This window comes from Stigmatopora nigra, chromosome 19, assembly GCF_051989575.1.
Source record: "Stigmatopora nigra isolate UIUO_SnigA chromosome 19, RoL_Snig_1.1, whole genome shotgun sequence".
NCBI lineage: Eukaryota > Metazoa > Chordata > Actinopteri > Syngnathiformes > Syngnathidae > Stigmatopora > Stigmatopora nigra.
This window is the reverse complement of record NC_135526.1, coordinates 308,954-327,905: the sequence shown is the minus strand read 5'-3', so window position 1 is coordinate 327,905 and position 18,952 is coordinate 308,954. Positions and strand designations below refer to the sequence as shown.

The following is an 18,952-nucleotide window of genomic DNA, read 5'->3' as shown; positions in this document are numbered from 1 at the left end:
CGGGCACGCCACTCCCTCTCGTTTGGCACTCGACGTGGCGCTTAGCGTTTTTTTTGCCCGTTTGGCACACGACGCGCACAGTCCTCCCCGGCTCGGCCCGTCGTGGCGCTGGTTAATGAACACTTTTGGAGCAAGAGGAGACAAGTGGCGACACTCTTTGACCAAGCAACAAGCTGGTTTATTTTCAAACTGGCACCGGATGAGTGAAGAAATGGGAAAAAGCCCTCATTTCCGAAGGCCCAAAGTAGTGGCCCGGCTTTCTTATCGTTGATGTTTTGTCATTTATTGTCAAACCGTATAACCAAATAGAACAGAATTTTCTGTGAGGGTAGTAGTAGTCATGTATTGACCTCCTTGGATGTCAGCCGACAGATTCATGACTAACAATATATATAAAATTATATGTATATCAACTATAACAACATGACTATTGAAAATGCCGTCTTTTTTCTTGAATGTATTTAATCAATATTCAAATGATTATTGCAATGGGATTAGATCGATGTCGTAGTGCATGGGCTGGCGATAACCTTAGCACCTTTGATGTGTGGACACGCCCCTTTCATGAATAATGCTAGAGGAGGTGGTGATGTCTCTTTAAGAAGTTCTGGAGAAACAATCTCTCTCTCTCTCTCTCACACACACACACATATGCGAGTCATCGGACCCGTCAATCACCCCAGCGGCGCCCTTTGATGTCGGGGGTCCTCGTCTCGTCCCGCTCAGTCTCTCGCAGGAGAACATCAGTCCTCCAGCAGGCGGTCGCGGGACGCCACGGAAGAACTTTTGGCCTTTCTTCTTCTCCTTGGACTTTGAGAGAGGACGTCTCCGCAGACTTGCCGTCCCTTTTGGAAGACTTTTTGGCGCTTTGAACTCGGACGGGAACAACAAGAACAACAACAACAACAACAACAACGACACGAAGGGGGAAAAAAGCGTCCCTTGGAATCACGCCGCCTCGTCGACATGCCTCAGCATGGGGGCGACGACCTGGGAGCCACGGACGAGATGATAGCCTTCAAAGACGAAGGCGAACAGGAGGAGAAGGTCCACCAGGAGTGCGCCTTTACCGAACAGGACCTGGCTGACCTCAAGTCGTCGCTGGTCAACGAGTCCGAAATCCACCAGCACGGCGCCTCCTCCGTGGGTGCTCTTTCTCCTCTTTCGCGACCTTTCCCCCCTTCTTATTCGGGTTTTTACCGCATTTTCTGACGTGTACCCCCGGTGAAATGGCTCCCCATGTGTCTGGTTTTGCTCTCGGGTTACTCTTAGTCACTTTTAAAACGCCGTCGTCGTCGTCTTTTTCCTCTTCCACCCTCCAGACGGTGAGGCGAGGGCAGCCGGCCGAGCAACACAGGGTCTTCCCGGACAAGCACAGGGAGCAGCTCGACGCCGGTAAGGGAATTCCCGAAACGACCCCGAGTTTTCATTTGTTTAATATTCAACTTTTGCTGGTTATAAAATGCTTCTTTGACACCCCCCTCAAAGTAATTATTGTCACGGGGGCACTTGCTGGTCGGCGGCAGCTTCAAAGAGTTTTCGGGAGCCCGCTGTAAAAAATGTCGCCCCTCATCTGCTACTTTTCCAAAAAAATAAGCAAAAATACAATTAGTTATCATATTTGCTTTTCTCGTTTGAGTTACTTAAATGTAATGTAAATGTCCCTTAACGGGGCTATAGAATGGGCTTCAAATTTGAGAGCTTTTAAGTAGAGTGGCTACTTTTTTGACCAAGTTAAAGTTAGCCATGTTAAAACAAAGAGTACTGAGGCTCCTCTTCCTCAAATATTACATCAATAATTGTATTGTTATCTTGGGGGAATGGTGAATCTGGTTTAATATAGCAATTGGAGTATTTTTTATGAACCGGTTAGCTAACACGGGACCACTTTTAGAATGAACTTACCATGAGTATTGATTATATTGCCAAATGTTACAAATAATAGTTTATTTCAATTTTTGGTGTCATGACGATGATGGTTGGACGCCAAATTCATTTTAATGTCATCTTTGTGTTTTGAAAACCTATCAGAGTGGCCTCAAAGCGGCTAAATTGTTCATTTTAGCCAAATGGAAACAGTCATTCAATATTTCTGTAGAGGTGAATTTGACCTAAACATAGCCTCGGCAAAACCAAATTCGTAAAATTAACATAGTCTTTTGATGGGGAGAGGAGGGGTGCACTTAGCACGCGTTGAAGGATCTAACATGCTGTAACTAACAACACTTGTAAACACACGCTTTGCATTCAGGAGCGTCTCGAGAGTCTTCTTGTTTAAAAAATGACCAAATGTATCAAATGACCCAAAACACGGGAATTTAGTTGCAACTTTATTGTAACCTTGACTTTCTGTTGGGCAGCGTCTAAGCAGCAAGACGGCAGCGTGTACAAGGCGGCGGGGTACCCCGGTTACCCCTTCCTAATGCTGCCGGACCCCTACCTCCCCAACGGCTCCGTGTCGCCAACGGTAAGTCCTCCAAATTACACTATCTGGTCTTGTTTTGATGAGATTTTAAAGAGAAATGGTCCTCTGCAAATAGGAAAAAATGTTTTTTGTTTTAAACTCGATCACTAAATTGCACATGACCTCTTTGCGAAAGAATGCACAAAGCAATGTAATCATTAAAGTAAGCATTTTACATGAAGTCCTTGTAATATTTTTTCATTTGATGTTTTATAGTACATTTCTTTCCTTCAAAATGGGCTGTGGCTTTTTTAAAAAAGTCTTACTTTATTCCCAATAACTAAAACTAAGTTAGTATTACTTGATGATGACTAATTTCACACGACGGGGTATGGATTTCATTTTTTTTCTTTAACCATTAAAATATTTTTTGACATTTAAAAATGCAAGTGGTACATTTTGCAGCACAGCGAATTCTTCATGTGAGGTTATCTATTGACTAGTGAATTTGAATTTTTAGGCTGCTACGTATTAACTTAACAACCTTAAGAAATATATCTATCGGAACATATTATCTTTGTAGCTACTTTCAATCGTTTTTCCTGGTTTGCTCACGTACGGTTGGCGGGGGACATGTACGGTTGAGTGGAAATAGGGAGATTGTATCGATGACTTGTCGACGTCCAAATCTGAAATGGGAGGGGGGCGGCGGCCAATGAACCAAAGGCAGCGCGGCGCCCGACTACTGGTCTGGTGCGCACATGGTGGCGCTCCGTTAGCGCTCGGTTAGCGGGCTAGGCTCTTGTCATGTCAGCGTGGTTTCAAATGTTCTCAATTAATGTTTCCACGCATCTTCTGGCGTTGGTCCCTCCTCCTCGTCCAAATAGGATCAAGGGAAAGTGCCCCCCTTCCCACCATTGCTACTTCCTCGTTTCCCTTTTGTTATGCTGCTTGGAGGGGGTTCTGCTGACCTCTGTCAGTAAACAATAGCAACAGCATTAGGGCAAGCCACTCCTCCCCCTACAGGAACTGGCCGGCTGCCGTGGACGCTCATGGGCGTCCCATCCTTTGTGATTAGAGACGACCGTAGCGTGGCGATAAGGCTATTTCAAGCGGCAGGCGATTGGGCGTGGGCCCGTGTCACTTGACGTTTTTGACGCCGACGTTGACGCGGAATTCCCGATGGTAAAAAGAGCCGAGAGGCGGCTGACAGATAAGCCAGACCGAGCCGCCGTGACTCGGTCGGGCTGGCTTTGAAGTGGCGCCGGGCCCAGGTTTTCCCACTATCTTCCCGACAAGAAAAATGGTAAATCTCTATCAAAAGGGGGGTGTTGGACTTCCCCTTGAGATGGCCTGCGGGTGTTTGTACCTGCAATTATTCAGAGAGGCAGGGAAAACAGGTGTTGGCGAGGTGAGAAAGTGGCGCTTTATTCTATCTAATCTACGGGGAAATTTCCAGACCGTGTTGACTCCGGAAATAAGAGGATAGTACTTTTTGCCCCTTCACATCTACACCCGCTAGTCTTATAATCCCAGTTGGGAAATGACTCTTTCTCTCTTTTAATTGATTTTACTATAAACCTAACAACATTTCATTTGGCTTTCGCACCCAAAAGCGCCCAAACGTCTCCTCGACTTTTAAAAAAGAATGCAAACGGGCGCGTCTCCCGGTCTCGGCCCCGGCGCGCTCGGCCGCCGTCCTCCCCCCCCGGGGGCCCGCGTGGCCGCCGTAGACGAGCCGGAGCCTCGGCGGCCGCATGAAGCGCGCCGCCACACATGGCTGTGATCACGGCGTCCCTTTCATCCGCCGCAACTTGCGCGCCTTCCTCCGTGTGACACACTAACATATATACATTCATTGCGTCCAGAGAGGGGGGATAAAAGACAAAATAGATAACCACGCTAGGTTAAAGTACGCACTATGCGCGGATTGGACCGTCACGTGCTCTCAATGGGAGCGAGTGAGCTAAGAACGTATTCTTGAAATTTCAATGACTTCTTTTAATGAAAAAAATCTAACAATTTAAATAAAGTATTTTTTAAGATGACCTGAGCCAAGAGGGGATTTTTTTCACCCCTTTCTACTAAAAAGAATATTTATTTTTAACACATTTTTTTCATCATGTTGCACGTATTTTCTTTGATTCTAGGCGTTGCATGTCGCCGTGGTTTTCGGGCGGATGGAAAAGTGGAGCAAGTGTAACGTGCGCAAGCGGGTTAGAGAGCAGGTGACTTTAAGGTTCCTCTAAGGTGAAGCCGACTTGCTGGCAACATTTTTTTGTGGTTCACCACGGAAAATACGAGCTTCACCTGAACTACGTGCGCGCGCCCACACTTAGCGACGCTTCGCCGCGAGTGGAAACTTTTCTGTTGCTGAGCTTCAGCAAAATGGCGTGATTGTCTTCATGAACTTTATCAGTCGCGCACGATCCATTGCAACTCTTTTTTTTTCCCCCCCCATTGAGCACGCAAGACCCCAGAACTGGCCGGCCGCCATGTTTATTTTTCGGGACCGGCGCTAGGCGGGGGAGGCTAACGCACACAGAGGCGTGTAAATACGCGGCGGGCACGTCTGTCTCGGATTATTGGCGTATCGGCGCCCGCTGACGCTTAGTCGCCCAACCCGGGTGGTAGCAATTACGGATGGGCGGCCGCGCGAAGCCCCCGGGTCTGTTTATTTGTGCGCTGCAATAGCGTGTATTTACATTGCAAATCCGCAGACGTAAACAGCAGATGTGCGGAGAAACGGAGGGACGAAACCGGCGACGAGGACGCGTCTTTTCATCCAAAAGTTTGATTTATGCTTCCGAAAAGACACTCAAAACAAGTGAAGATTGCGTGAGGCTGCAAATGGCCTCATTTGGCCCTCACAGGGCGCTAGCTAAAGATACGCAGAGTTGCCAGCTGGTTCTCAAATGTGTGCCAACCCCAGTGAAAATGGCTTTTTATCAGGGCTATGGGAACCGATGGCTTTGACAGGTGCGTGTGGCGCTACGCTATCCTGTGAGCTAAAATACAGTGACCGTTAAAGAGTTAAAATGGCGGAAGGTCTCGCGGCAGAGCTCCGTTTCTATTTGGGGAGTGTAATTACACGCTGAAGTCAGGCTGCGGCGTCATTATTACAGATGATCGATAGCGGGACCGGCTTTGCCGAGCGCCCGAGCTTAGTCCGGCGGAGGCGCGCCACGCTGCGGCCAAAACTCGCTTGGGTTTCTTGCGTTCAGGGCTACTTTTGTGGGGGGTTTATAGGCACGTGGGAGCGGTTTCGCACTGGCGGTCTGCTTCTTGGACGGCGCTTTGCGGGGGAAAAAAAACAAGAGGGCGGCAGGTTGCTCGCAGGTTTTAATGGCTGCACGTCCATTTTTAGCTTGGCCGTTGACTTGAAACATGCAATTGTCTACCACTGGGATGCTAATCTTTCTTAAATTGCCCATAACCTCAATTTGAACTCCCCACTTTTTGTCATTTTCAACGGAAACGTGAAGGCTTGCATCCAGGCTAGCCAAGCTAATACTTGTCCCTCCGGATAGCCCATGATGACTAATGGAAAGCGTCCCCTAATTGACAAGCACCCGGTAAACATCTCGGACCATAACGCCAGCGGAACTGAAGCATGTTTTTTCCTTTTTCTTGTTTTCCTGGTGGTGGCCAAGATAAAAGGTGGGATGAATAGGCGCATCAATGGCAGCAGCGTTTCCCCGAGATTAAAGAGCAAGTCGGTGAGACGCGAGAAGGTGGCGCCGCTGGCTAATAGCCAACGAGAGCCAAAGAGCTTTAATTGATGCCACGGAAAAAAGGAACCTCTTTTTTTCTTTTTCTTTTCCGGGCCACACTTTGCCTGCCGTCTTTTGCTTAGCGGCCCCATTTTGTGCGTCAGTAGTCGGGGATATTTTCATTTGCCATTCCGATGACAGCTTTTCGATGCGTCCATTTTTTTAGGGAGGGGGGGGGGGGCAAAAATGACTTCTATCATGGGTATTATTGTCTAGGTGGCGTTCCAACTCGTATATTTTTCGTGACTTTGATGTAGTTCTAAAAGTCGAGTGTTTTCCATTTGGAAATGTCCAGTAGCGGAGGTCAAGAGGTCAAGGTTTTGTCTACTACCTTTTTTGACTAGCATCGTAGCTAACGACCTCAAGTGGAGGCACCTGAACTTCCCATCGGCTTCTGTGGGAATGAATGAATGTCTTCCATTTGGGCTAGCCATTTTGTGGGGGGGGGGGGGGGGAGGCTTTTGGCAAATAGGCTTACGGAGAGACAACGGGGTGAGACTTTTTTGGGGAGGGGTTCTGCGGTCAGGGGCCCCGTTTCTTTTTTTAAACACCACTGCCATGTTACGGCGGTCCGCTTTTGAAGTGAAGCAAGGCTCTCATTTGGAGAAGCCAATGGCTTCCAGATTTGCTTTTGGATTTGGGTTTGGGGGGGGGGGGGGGGGGCTCTTCTGGGGTGCCTCGTTATACTTTAGCTACCACATTTAGTTGCTATTTCAACTTCCACTGCATTTTCATTTTGAATAACAAGTGGATTGATTTGTTTTGTTTTTAATGGTAGTGTCCGCTTCTTTTCAAATCCTAAATCTTCCCTTATCTATTTTTAACTTTGAAAATAAAACAAAAGGTGGGTGAAAAATGCCTTTCCTGCCTTTGCAGATGACATCAAAAGATGAACGCTTCAAAGGGCCAATTACTTAATCCATTGCTTGAAATGTGTCGGCTAAATACATCGGTGGGTCTACTTGAAAGGCCTTTTGAGTCACGTCGCTCGCCGCCCGCCATTGTCGCTCGGGAGTGTTTTATGTGCGCTACGCCACGCTAAATGACCGCTCACATTACACTTGTTTGTACACACACACATGCTACCATACATGCTAAAGAACACACACACTAATGTATTCTTTTAATATCATTAAAAGTGGAAATGAACACACTGACCCAAGTGTCTTTAATCTCACCTTTTAGAAAAGATGAAACAATCAAAGAAATGAAAAACAGGCCGGGTGAGTACATACACCCCCCCCCCTCCCCCCCCATTGACACCAACAGATGTCCAGTCTGTGTCAAATGGGAAGGTTGGCAGATTTTTTTCGCTTGCTCGGACGATTCATAAATGTGCCTTTTTTTAAAATGTTGAACGTTCGTTTCATATAATGTGTCAGAAGTTGAATAGACCGTGTAGTACTTGTCAACGTAGTCGTGATTTGATTTGTACTTTCTTTTACAACTCCAATTTGTGCAGAGCAAAAACGGGGTCACAAGTCAAGACAGCCAACCGACTAAAAATCCCAAAAGTCACTCAGGAACTCATTTAGTACCTAAAAAATAAAAATGTAAACATTTTTTTTCTGTTCCTGAAATACAGTCGGTCGGCACAGCTGTGAGAAGAAGAAGATCATGGTACATTCAGCCAGCCTAGTACATGCGCGTACTTGTTTGACTTGAACTGCGTATTTAAACGTGGCATGGGGGGGGGGGGGGATTTCTCCTCCTGGCCTAAGTACAGAGCGGTCGGTCGGCTAATGACGGGGTCGGTACGAGCGCCCCCCCCTCCCCCGAGAAAAGGCGGAAGGCGCTCGCTCTGCCCTGGAAGCCACTTCAAGGGCGGCTAATTACGGCGAGGAAGCGTAGACGGGACGCTTTTTTTTTTTTTTTTGGGTTGCCCCGGCCGGACGAGCGCGGCACGTGAAGAGCCGGCCGCAGCCGCAGATGTGCGCCCGCTAAACTTAGCAAGTATTTGGATGTATTTTTGTTAAAAGTGGAGAATGAAGAATACGCCTTGAAATATGTCTGTTGCATAATGTATCTCAATGGAGGCTTTTGATGTGCTTTCAGTCTAACAAGGTGTCCGTGGTGCAACAGTCCCACGCCATGCACCCGCTGACCACGCTGCTGCCGTACGGCAACGAGCACTTTGGGGCCAGCCCGCCGCACCTTCCCGCCGACATGAGCCAGAAGACGGGTACGTACGTCACGTCACGGACACGGTCATGTTAGCCAAGTTCAGGGATTTTTGTGCGCACACAATCATTATTTTTAAAATCAATGTCAAACAACGAACCCTCCAAAAACTGCAAAGAGTTAGCGTAAATTCCAAAACCAAATGACGTCAAGAATTTTTTTTCGGGGCTTAAAAGAGGCCCACCTGAGGCATTTTCTTGCGAGCAGGGTGTCTGGAAGTCCCCCTTTTTTCTTCCCCATACAAATCAACTTTTACTAAAAAAAAAAAAACAACTTGCAAAGTGTGACTCAAGTGTTAATGACAGACTGAGACACCTTGCGTGCACAAACACAACAAACGAGCACGCAGCACCAACACCTGGATGCGATGCGAGCGAGCGAGCGACGCCACGTCTGACCTATCTGGCAACATACAAAGTTGTTGTCTTTTTGACGCCGCCACGTTCATTCTCAGGATTGTCGTCAGTCGACGCTCAATTGATGACCTCAGCCTGCGCATCATTTATATAGAATCTGCCCGTTACATCATCCGTAAAGTCATGGTCCTTGTTGCACTACATTAAGTGCTATGTCCGATGCAAAGCAATAACAATAATAAGGTTAAGGCTTAAATTAATATTTCTTTGGGTACTTTAAAGTAGCCTTTTGTAATCCTTTTCATTTCAAAGCCATTCAATTCCAAATTCTGACTTTAAACTCTTTAGGACGCCGTGTTCCGACTCCCGCCCCGTCAAACATGGCGTCCGGTCGCCGGCCTTGCATTTTCCAGCCCCCCCGTAAGCAAATGACAAAGCGCCCCCTCCTTAATTGCAGGTTCCCACACTGCCAATAGCGCTAACGGCGCAAATGGACTCTTTTTCCAGGGCGCCGTAACCACGCACTCGTGTGGAAGGGTCGTAACGGCGTGCGTGTACTTGTGTTTGCCCGCAGGCGTCCACAGGCATCAATCCCAGGACCTCTCGGGATACTACCCTCTTCCCGCGGGCGGCGTGGGACAGATCGCGCCCTCTATGGGCTGGTGAGTGTCTTGCACGCCACACACTACCCCCCTGAAAAATACAGGAACCAAAAACAACTTGAAAGCTTTAAAGTGGGAAAAATGAACAACCAAAACACATTTAATGAAGACGAGGGAGGTTCACGATAGAAAATGGGAGGTTTCAATACGGGCAGTTTGACGAGACATTTGCACAAGGGCGGAGTCGAGGAGAGCCGAAAAAGACTCCAACAATGACGTGGACAGGAAATCCAGCCAACCACCAAAATCCGTACGAAACACGACAAATACCCTCAGACAATAAGCGCCACCGTACTAAAACTTTCAAATGGATATTGGTCCTCCAAGAAAATCCTCCACGGGATTTGCCTTTCTAAAAAAAATGCTTGTCAATCTTTTTGAATGAACTCTTTTGAATAAGTCCAATGGCGCGCGCGGCTCTCCAAAACAAACAAAGATGATCGGGATTACGTCAAATGTCACGCGGATTGCCCGTCTTTCTGGGGCCCGTCGGCGAGCGCTTTTTAGTCTTCTCCGAGGAGCCACGGGCTTTAAGTCGGCTAATCTGCTCCTTCCGCCGCCTTGGGTGATGTTTTTAATCGCCCAAAGACAAACGGGTGGAAATGTCAAACATGTTTTGTTTCGCCGTGGTTTTTCAGGAATCTCGTGTATTCCCTGCTCGGACGGATCATGGCGGATGATCTGCTCACTTTGGGACCACGTTCTCCCAGAACAAAATCAAATTAAAAAAAAAAAAAGTGCCCGAGTCCGCACAGACCGGAATTAGCCAAATTTCATTGGAGGAATATTTGCTGTAATCCAATCAGCGCGCTTTTGATGCAGCGCCACGCGATGCCATATGAAATGTTTAAAAAAAATGGAATGTGTTTTGTGCCGCATTTATGTTTTCTTGTTTCCGTATAAGAAGCATAACTTTTCTCTATTTTGCACGCCCGCTAGCGCTGCTTTTCTATTCAAGTGACCAGAAATTACATTCATTCATCACAATTAACAGGAGAAAATCTGTAGAATATTCAGTTTGCATTGTTGTGTTTTTAGCCTATTGTCGCTTGTTAGCATTGTAAATCAAATGAGTGTGTTGCTGTTTTTAATTGATGTTTTATTTTTGATGTTTGGACAGGTTCTCTCATTCTCTGGTTCTGGGCCCCTCGGGCATGCACCCCACGGGCATCCCGCACCCCGCCATAGTGCCCCCTTCGGGCAAACAGGAGCACGAGCATTACGACAGAGGCCTCTACGTGTAAGTGTGTCGTCGAAATGGCCGGGTAAACAAATAAATAATAATATGCCCGATTTTGTTCCTTAAGGAAACCGCACTTGGAGGCCAAGCGGGAGAAGGAGCCCAAAAAGCCGGTCATCAAGAAGCCGCTGAACGCTTTCATGCTCTACATGAAGGAGATGCGGGCCAAAGTCATCGCCGAGTGCACGCTCAAGGAGAGCGCCGCCATCAACCAGATACTCGGACGAAGGGTAAGGCCCAGAGAGCAGGAAAGAAAAATCGAAACAAACTTTGTACTCACGTACTTCTGTCTATTTTTGCAGTGGCACGCGCTGACCCGCGAGGAGCAGGCCAAATACTACGAGCTGGCGCGCAAGGAGAGACAACTGCACATGCAGCTCTACCCCACCTGGTCGGCGCGCGACAACTACGTACGTAAGAGCGCCGCCGTCGTCGCCACCGTCGTCGCCGCCGTCGTCGTCTTTGTCGCAGCGGCGCAGCCCGGCGGCTAAGCTAAGCTGCCGTTGACCTGTTGCAGGAGGCGGCGGGCCAAAAGAATAAAGCTGATGGGGTAGGGAATCGTCTCGGGGGGGGGGTCAATAGGCCAGCGTGCATGTAACAAATTGTGGGGGACAGCAAAAGGCGCCGCATGCTTCCTGGGCGGCGACAAAGATATTGCGCTTTTAAAAAAAAAACAAACAAAAAAAAACAAGGGTTCTCCGTATCAAAGCTACATTTACAATGATCGTCATGAGTGTTTTCAAATGATTCAAATTGGTTTGTTCAACTTCATATTACAAAAAAAAAGATATTATCTCTTTGCGGCCTGGATGAAATGATTCCAGGTCAACTGATGTTTTCCCTCACGCAGGGAAAGAAGAAAAGGAGAAAAAGGGAGAAGCAGCAGGACTCTCACGCAGGTACGCTTCACTACCCGAGCGACACCTCGCCAACGTTGGCCAACGTTGGCCAACGTTGACGGCGATAGACGTCCTACTCACGGCCACACGTTGACGTCTTTGGCCGTCAACGTGTGGCCGTGATTGAAAGGAGGTGTTTTCCAAACAACCCTTTTCCTCCAAATGTGCCCACTGTCCCTTAGTATCTATTTCAAATCCTTTAACACCATGCATTTGTTCCTAACATTTCCCTCGCATGGCAGCCATTTTGATGCATCTTCTTTGCTGGTGTGGTCACCATTCTTCTTCTTCTTCTTCTTCTTCTTCTTCTTCTTCTCCTCCTCCTTCTCCTCCTCCTCCTCGTTCTTCCTCCTTCTCTGCATGTCTCGTCACGGTTCAGAGCCGGGCTCCCCCAAGAAATGTCGAGCTCGCTTTGGCCTGAAGCAGCAGACAGATTGGTGCGGTCCATGCAGGTGTGTATCTCCGCCCCCAACCATGCTCCTCCCCCCTCAACTTTGAATCCACTTTCAACCCTTTTAACCTCCATGCTAAGCTAACAATGCTAATTCCGCTCGCTAAAACACTTCAACTAACAAGTAGTATATTGGCGTATTATGACCTTTTGACCTTTTGAAGAGGGTTTGGTTCAAGATTCATCTTCATTTTCTCTTAAATAGCAAAATATAGTTCTATTAAAGGCGCACCCATTTGCTGAATTTCTCGCCCGCCGATCTCACATCCAGTCAGTTAGTCCCGTTCGCCTTCTAGTATTTGCTTATTAATATTCATTTTCTGAACCCCTTATCTTCATAAGGGTTGTCGTTAATACGCTGGAGGAAATATGAGCGTAGTGCATAGTGTGATAGAAAATGGGCGTTGGTAGGCGGCTAAAAAAAAAAAAGCCAAAGTCAAGTTGCTGTCATGTGATTGTGTTGTTTTGCAAACCATGTCTTTGCTTGGGTATTGACGTTGTGCCATCCGGGTTTATTCCCAGATAACTGTGTGTGACTGTCCTTAGGAGGAAGAAGAAGTGCGTTCGCTACCTTCAAGGAGGAGGCGGCGGCCGCGCGAGCCCAACTTGTTCACATTTAAGCGCCGTCCAGTCGACGGCGCCCCCTTGCGCTCGCAGCACCGGTGCCCCCCTCGCCCCCCTCCGATCGCGGCCCTGGGCCGACCACGCCGGCTGTCGCCCGTGCGACTCGGGCCTCGCTCGCTTTCCTCGTCGTACGGGAGGGAAAAAAATCATTCCCAAATGTGTGCAGTAGTGTATATATACACATATACGTGTATATATACACATACATATACACATACATATATATCTATTAAAAAAGTCTGCACAAACACAAAGTTAGCCTTTTTGGTAGGCCAAATTTATAACTATATTTTTGTGAGCTGTAAAAAATGTCAGCTTTCAATTTTAAAATGAGTGAAATAGTTAATTAACTGGCCGTGTGTTAAATTTTAAGCTTTTTTTTTTTTTTTACTGCAAAACAACTCCCCAATAGGCACTGCATATTTGAGGAGCTTTATCCAAGAAATTTGATAGTGTATAGCGCCGTCCGGTGGTACGGAGGGCACACGACAGCCTCAGTGGATCATTTCTAATTAACTTGATGTTTGTGTGGACTTTTGTATTCTTTCCATCTCTTAGCATTTGTTCAGATCTTACAAATATTTTAGGCACTTTCACTCTTTTTTCCTTTTTATTTTATTGTCTTATTTCCAAGTTCTGAAACGCTGGCGGCCGATCCAGAGGCCATTTTATCTTTTATCTCCGTTTTGCTTTGTTTTATCTATCGCTAAGGTGACCAAATGGGTACGATTATATGACATGTTGTAAAGTTTTTTATATAAATGTTGGAAAGTTTCTGTAGTTATGCATATCTTTTTATAAATTTGTTTTTAAAAAATGGATCAAAAACACTTTGATTTGTTCCTGTCATTTTTCCCCAATGTATAATAGTTTTCATAATTCATTTAACAACAACAAAAGAGCTTTTTTGGAAGCATTTTTATTTCCTGGTCCTTCCATAATTGGTACACACATTGAAACCCACCTTAAAAACCTCAATAAATCCCCCCCTTACAAATCCTCTTTTTTTTATAATCTAACAGACTACAAACATGTCTAGTATTTAAAAAAAAAAGAGCAAAAGAGAGACAAAGTGAGAATAAAGCTAGACATGGATCCAACACAGGACAGGAACAAGAATCATCAAAAAAACAAAACAAAAAAAACTGGAGATGTCAACAACTCAATTGGGAACTTCTTAAATAATGACATGCGTTAAAGATGTCATGCTAGTTTGGTCCTCGCGCTGGAGAAGGAGCCAAAGACCGACCGGTGGGTTGGATGCAAGTAAGCTTGTCTCATCAAAATATTAACAAAGTATGAACAACAGTGCAAGCAGTAAATCAGACGCAGTTCTATCCTGTTTGTTTGTTTGTGTGTTGTGTGTGTGTGTTGTGTGTCAACTACTTTTCTTCGCACCACTGGTTCTCCTTGCGCACCTGTGAAGAAAAAAGCAGGTCATGTCACGTGCCTCCATTTCCAGAGGGAAGACAGAGCTCACCTGGGCCTCCTCTTCCTCCGTGAAGTCGTTCTTGATGTTGAAGGTCTTACGGATCTCCTCGGGGGTTTTGCCCTTGATCATGTTGGCCACCGTCTTGCACGTCACGTCCAGCAGACCCTTGATGTCCAAGTAGTTGGCCGCCTGATCAGGTAAGAAACAAAAAAACGAATCATTGTCTGTAAAATGGAATCCAGTAGAATATGGCTACTTGTTTTGGAAGTCGATTTTGTTGTGGAACGTATCCCGTTGCTTGACTAGCGTGACCTTTCTATTCTTAGCATTAGCCGGCTGGCGTTACTTTGCTGGCACGCACTTACCAGGATGAGTTCAAAAAGTGTGCCTTGGTCCACTTTGAGGAACTCCTGGTCCCACACGGGGATGTCGTCCGTCCTCTTTTCCTTGTTCTCGTCGTCCTCGGGAGGAGGGGGGTCGTCCTTGTGGTGGGTGCACCACTGGATCACCTGAAACAAACGTCCGTCGGCACCGGGTCAGACTGACGTTTTTGCCGAGCTCCTTTTCCCAAGGATGCTCATTGGCCAGTCACCTTCTTGAGAATAGCCGCGTTGACGTTGGGAAGCGGCACGGGGTCGTCGTCGCCTTCGTCGTCCATCCCCAAATCTGTGAGCGGGTGAAGGTCCATCGTTAAAATTCATTCTAATTCAATTCAAAGAAATATGGGGGCGAAATGACCTTCCAGCATGGTTTTGATGGTAACAGATTGTTTGGCAATTTCGACGTCCACCTCAAAGATTTCTCCATCGGAGCTCTGCAACTTAATTGTAGGCATTTTCTGCAGAAAAAAATGGCAGCTGATTAAGTTGTTGTCATTTTCCGAGCAGTCTTTTTTTTTTTTTTTTTAAAGTACAAACGTGAGGGCTACTCTTTACCTGACATGTTTTTTTATAGTGCGAAAACACTCAATACGGCTCATTTTGAGTTGGCAACATTGCTCGGAAAACAATTTAGTGTGCTTGGGAGTAAAACGGGAATTCATATTGTAAATCGATATCCATTTGATGGTTATTTGGAAAATCAGAACGACCAGTTTAGCATTCCTGCATCGGCGATGCTAGCAGCTCTTGGAGTCCCAAGAACATATTCAACTATTCTTAAACAGGAGCAATACAATATCGACTTTGTCTCGGGGGCGCTGTTATCGTCGGGAACGTGACGAGAAATGTTAAAACACAGAGTAGCCTGACAACAAGTTAGCATCGCCGAGCTAAATTACAAAGGCCCCTTTTCGCTACCGTCAAATCCACCAGAAGATGGTCTCAAAGAGGACAGATGTTGAGCCGATTTGGTGTCTCCTTTATGAGAGACGACTTAAAACCTACCCCGAATGTGTTCACTCCAACGGCGGAGTTGGGATCGTGTCCTGTGTTGTCAGTTTTTCGCAGGAAATGGTGGATTGGCTGAGCCTTGTGGAAATGTGCAGCTATGGCGCTCGCTTTGTCAGTTACACTCAGCGAGGGGAGGGAGCGACGGAGGAGGTTGCACGTCGCAGCTGTTTACTTTTTCACAGATCAAAATAACATTTCCATGCCGGTAAGATATCATTTATTTATCACATTTTTAATGCATATATTTTTAATATATCACAGACGCCAATTAAAAAAATGTATTTTAAAAAATTAAGGAAAACGAAGTGGGAATTGTTGACAATCTCCGGCCAGGAACAAAGCTTACTGTCAACTTTAGTTCCGACATTACTTCAGCCTTTTTGTGTTTGTGCCATTCGATGAACAAAACATTAATATTTAGCCATTTGTGACTGCAATCTAAAATATACATTTCAATTATATAAAAAATAGTTTGATAAAATCAACCTTTGTTTAATTGTAAATGTGTTCCTGGATAGAAGAGATATTTAATTGTGTTTGAAGACACTATTTGTTTGTGCCCTATTATGGCTAGGGCATTTTTCTGTGGAAATTATTAAAGACTATTACTGTATTCAATACATTTCCAGGAAACATCAGTGTACAGTCATGACATGTTGGAGCCATCTTTATTTTTGACATTTTGGTTAAACAAGGATTTTGGTGAGCTTCACAAACACACACACACACACACACACAAACAAACAAAATCGACAACAGACCTCACATTAAAGGCTTACTCTCGTTCTCGGGGACACATTTTTGGTGATTTAAAAAAAAAAGTAAATATTCTCTCCATCTTCATTTTATGTTACATTTCTCAAGATTTACAAAAGTGCAAACAGATCATCCTTCATCATCAATATAGATTTTAAGAGCCGTAAGGTCCGTCCGCAGAGCCGCGTTGTTGTTTTTTTTTTTTCGGGTTAAACGCTTAAGTAGCTGAAAGCGGGTTACAGGAAGTAGTCGGGAGTGCGGCGGGTGACGTGGGGCTCCCCTCTGCGAGGCGCCGGATCAAACTGCAAGCTGTCGGGGAGAGAAAATGCTCGTACTTAGGCTTGTTTTGCTCTGTGCAGGGACACGTTGGAAGAAGTTGGAGCACTTACAAGGAGTATTTGAGGGTGTCGTCCAGCTCCATGATAGCCGCCTGGTTGCCACAGCGGTAGCAGTAGTTTGGAGCGCTGAATATCGTCACCACGTTTCTCTCGTGGCACCAGTTGTAGCCCTGAAAGAGGGAGCGCACTCGGCATGTGGACTGACCAGAGCATTTTTTAGCCCGGCCCGGCTTCTCACCTCCATGACCAGCTGGTGGGCGCGGGAAACCAGCGTGAGGCGGTTGGCGTGGTTGAACGTCTCGGAGATGTCTTGACCGAAGGTGTAGCCGGCCCCCCGCGGCGAAATGCCCCAGCCGCCGCGGTCGTCGGGGTCCGACCAAAGCAGGTCGCACATGGGGCCCTGAAAGTGAGGGAGGAGCTCAGGTCTCGGGAACGCTTGACAAACGACCCCTTGTCTTTATCTCTACCTCATGAGGCACTTCCTGTAAGCGATCGAGCGCCCTGATGTGGTCCAACGTGTCGATGGACGGCGACAGGCCACCGTGCAGACAGAAAATCTGTTGACAAAAAGCCGCACTCCATTGTACCGTTTCTAATGCGGCTGGCCAATGGCTGATATTTGTTTCATTTTTTTTCTCTCTCCCGCCAGTTTACCTGAGAATCCACCAAGGCAGTGAGCGGGAGGTAATCGAACAGGTCGGTGAAGTACTTCCACACGTTGGCGTTGCCGTACTTGCGCAGGCACTCGTCGTAGAAGCCGTAGACTTGCGTGATCTGCCTGCTCTCGTGGTTACCCCGCAGGATGGTGATGCGTTCCCGGAAGCGAACCTGCCGCACCAGCGCCGTTAGCCAGGGGACGGCCCGGACGGGGGAGCGCCCGTGCCCTGCCCCCTCGCGCCCACCTTGAGAGCCACGAGCAAAGAGACCGTCTCCACGGAGTAGTAGCCTCGGTCCACGTAGTCCCCCATGAACAGGTAGTTGGTGTCGGGAGACTTGCCGCCGATCTTGAAGAGCTCCATGAGGTCGTGGAACTGGCCGTGCACGTCGCCGCACACAGTCACGGGGCATCGCACCTCCTGCACGTTGGACTCCTTGGTCAGGATCTCCTTGGCCTGGTCAAAAAGACGTTTTCCAGGCAGCACAACTTTAAGGTGAGTTGTCAATGGAACGCTCTCAATGAATTCTTTTGCAAGCTGATATGTGTAGTGTATGTGATAGAATAGTAATATCACTAGTAGGTCCATATCTCGTGCGAAATGTACACCGTAGACGCCATTTTAAGAAGGTGCGCATTGAAAGTAAGCGACGTTGGAGAAGGAGAATTTGATGCCACCGAACGAACATGACTGACCTTTTCGCACAAATTCTTCACTTGTCCCTCCGTCAGCTGTTTGCAATCGTCGAGCTGCTCGATCCACTGATCCAGCTCTTTGGAAAATGTTTTTTCCTCCATTTCCCCCCTGTTGATGTTCAATGCGGCCGTGGAGGGGGGAGTGTCCGCCGTTGCCGTTCTGCTTGGAATCCCCCCTTTCCTTGCTGCCGGAGGGAAGGACACCGTTCTTCCTTTGTCAACACAGTCTCGGCCTTTTGTTTTTTGTTGGTGTTGTCTTGTTTTTTCTAACCTCCCCCTCTATCTCTCTTTCTCTCTTTCTCTCGCTCTCCCTCGGCTGTCAAGAGGGACGCTCGATGGTTGAGTTCAATTAAAAGCGCTGCTTCGGAGGATGAGCCGACGTCACCTCACACATCCGGCTTTGCTCATCAAAATAAAAGCAAAGATATGTTGGGAAAACGTAAACCTTTGTTCTGGTGAAGTTTACTCTTCGTCTAAATGACCCAAAGTTACTTTACGGGTGATGTATGAACATATAAAAACCAACATTAGGCAGTGCTGATACATTACTGTAGTGATTTTGGCTGATGATGTCACCTGGTTTAAATGTAGCGGTAGCTCAGGGGATTGTTTACATTTTGTTGAGTCTGGCCTGTGGCGCCACTCAGCAGGCATTTGTCAGTGTTTATCCTAGCCTGCCTGCTTGCCTGCCAGACAATGATTTATATCCAGTTCAACTGGAGGTGTCAACATGAATTGGGCGTCTGACGAACACGAACATGATTGAATATTGGTTTATTTTTCCGTCGCTTGTTTGTGATCCCTGAGCTCATCCGTGTTCCTCGTGAGAGACTTCATTCTAAATATAGCGTAAGAGTCTTAAAACCAAAAGAAAGGGAGGGAGAAGTGACGTCTCTCGCCTTCTCTCCTCATTTTCTGCCAATTAGGAGTCAACGCTGCGTGCGTCTCGTGGAAATCTGAAACCATGACAACAGGAGCTTGCCCCCCCCATCTCAACACTCAAGCGCCCCCTACTGTCTAAAACAGGTCACGCCCAGCTTGTTGTAGTGATAAAGTAGTAAATGGTGGGCCTGAGGGGGAACACTTTTTTAAAA

The 18,952-nt window shown here is 46.9% G+C and overlaps 3 protein-coding genes across 14 annotated transcripts; 1 reads left to right on the top strand and 2 right to left on the bottom strand.

Moving 5' to 3' along the window:
* The first annotated feature begins 642 nt into the window (after positions 1-642).
* On the top strand, positions 643-13,420 carry tcf7 (transcription factor 7). Of its 12 annotated transcripts, none has more exons than XM_077740091.1 (12): positions 643-1,143; positions 1,323-1,395; positions 2,361-2,467; positions 8,233-8,359; positions 9,289-9,376; positions 10,497-10,616; positions 10,684-10,846; positions 10,919-11,026; positions 11,134-11,166; positions 11,467-11,515; positions 11,895-11,967; positions 12,513-12,911. In XM_077740091.1, the coding sequence occupies exons 1-12, from the start codon at positions 967-969 to the stop codon at positions 12,757-12,759; spliced, it is 1,365 nt and encodes a 454-aa protein (XP_077596217.1). In that variant the 5' UTR covers positions 643-966; the 3' UTR covers positions 12,760-12,911. The 12 variants fall into 12 exon arrangements, with proteins under 12 accessions (XP_077596217.1, XP_077596220.1, XP_077596216.1 ...); XM_077740094.1 differs by having other exon boundaries at positions 12,489-12,663; XM_077740090.1 differs by lacking the exon at positions 11,134-11,166 and having other exon boundaries at positions 10,919-11,030; positions 12,513-13,420.
* Positions 13,421-13,951: 531 nt separating this feature from the next.
* skp1 (S-phase kinase-associated protein 1) lies at positions 13,952-15,572 on the bottom strand. The gene is made up of 6 exons (XM_077740104.1): positions 15,408-15,572; positions 14,761-14,860; positions 14,615-14,688; positions 14,388-14,531; positions 14,071-14,211; positions 13,952-14,008 (listed from the first exon to the last, which is right to left on the bottom strand). The coding sequence occupies exons 2-6, from the start codon at positions 14,855-14,857 to the stop codon at positions 13,973-13,975; spliced, it is 492 nt and encodes a 163-aa protein (XP_077596230.1). The 5' UTR covers positions 14,858-14,860; positions 15,408-15,572; the 3' UTR covers positions 13,952-13,972.
* Positions 15,573-16,064: 492 nt separating this feature from the next.
* On the bottom strand, positions 16,065-18,341 carry ppp2cab (protein phosphatase 2 catalytic subunit alpha b). The gene is made up of 7 exons (XM_077740103.1): positions 17,859-18,341; positions 17,410-17,619; positions 17,162-17,335; positions 16,975-17,064; positions 16,746-16,907; positions 16,559-16,677; positions 16,065-16,478 (listed from the first exon to the last, which is right to left on the bottom strand). Exons 1-7 carry the CDS (start codon positions 17,958-17,960, stop codon positions 16,406-16,408), a joined length of 930 nt encoding a protein of 309 aa, XP_077596229.1. The 5' UTR covers positions 17,961-18,341; the 3' UTR covers positions 16,065-16,405.
* Between the last annotated feature and the right edge of the window lie 611 nt (positions 18,342-18,952).

What these genes read in the sequence shown, in the direction of transcription:
- tcf7 (XM_077740090.1), top strand. Translation starts at nt 967, where the DNA reads ATGCCTCAGCATGGGGGCGACGACCTGGGAGCCACGGACGAGATGATA. An exon ending in CGACATGAGCCAGAAGACGG is followed by an intron (nt 8,360 to 9,288) that starts GTACGTACGTCA and finishes GTTTGCCCGCAG; the next exon opens with GCGTCCACAGGCATCAATCC. An exon ending in ATCGCGCCCTCTATGGGCTG is followed by an intron (nt 9,377 to 10,496) that starts GTGAGTGTCTTG and finishes ATGTTTGGACAG; the next exon opens with GTTCTCTCATTCTCTGGTTC.
- skp1 (XM_077740104.1), bottom strand. Translation starts at nt 14,857, where the DNA reads ATGCCTACAATTAAGTTGCAGAGCTCCGATGGAGAAATCTTTGAGGTG. An exon ending in ACGCGGCTATTCTCAAGAAG is followed by an intron (nt 14,532 to 14,614) that starts GTGACTGGCCAA and finishes CGTTTGTTTCAG; the next exon opens with GTGATCCAGTGGTGCACCCA. An exon ending in CGGAGGAAGAGGAGGCCCAG is followed by an intron (nt 14,009 to 14,070) that starts GTGAGCTCTGTC and finishes TTTTCTTCACAG; the next exon opens with GTGCGCAAGGAGAACCAGTG.
- ppp2cab (XM_077740103.1), bottom strand. Translation starts at nt 17,960, where the DNA reads ATGGAGGAAAAAACATTTTCCAAAGAGCTGGATCAGTGGATCGAGCAG. An exon ending in TGAAGAATTTGTGCGAAAAG is followed by an intron (nt 17,620 to 17,858) that starts GTCAGTCATGTT and finishes CTTTTTGACCAG; the next exon opens with GCCAAGGAGATCCTGACCAA. An exon ending in GACACCCTCAAATACTCCTT is followed by an intron (nt 16,479 to 16,558) that starts GTAAGTGCTCCA and finishes TCTCCCCGACAG; the next exon opens with CTTGCAGTTTGATCCGGCGC.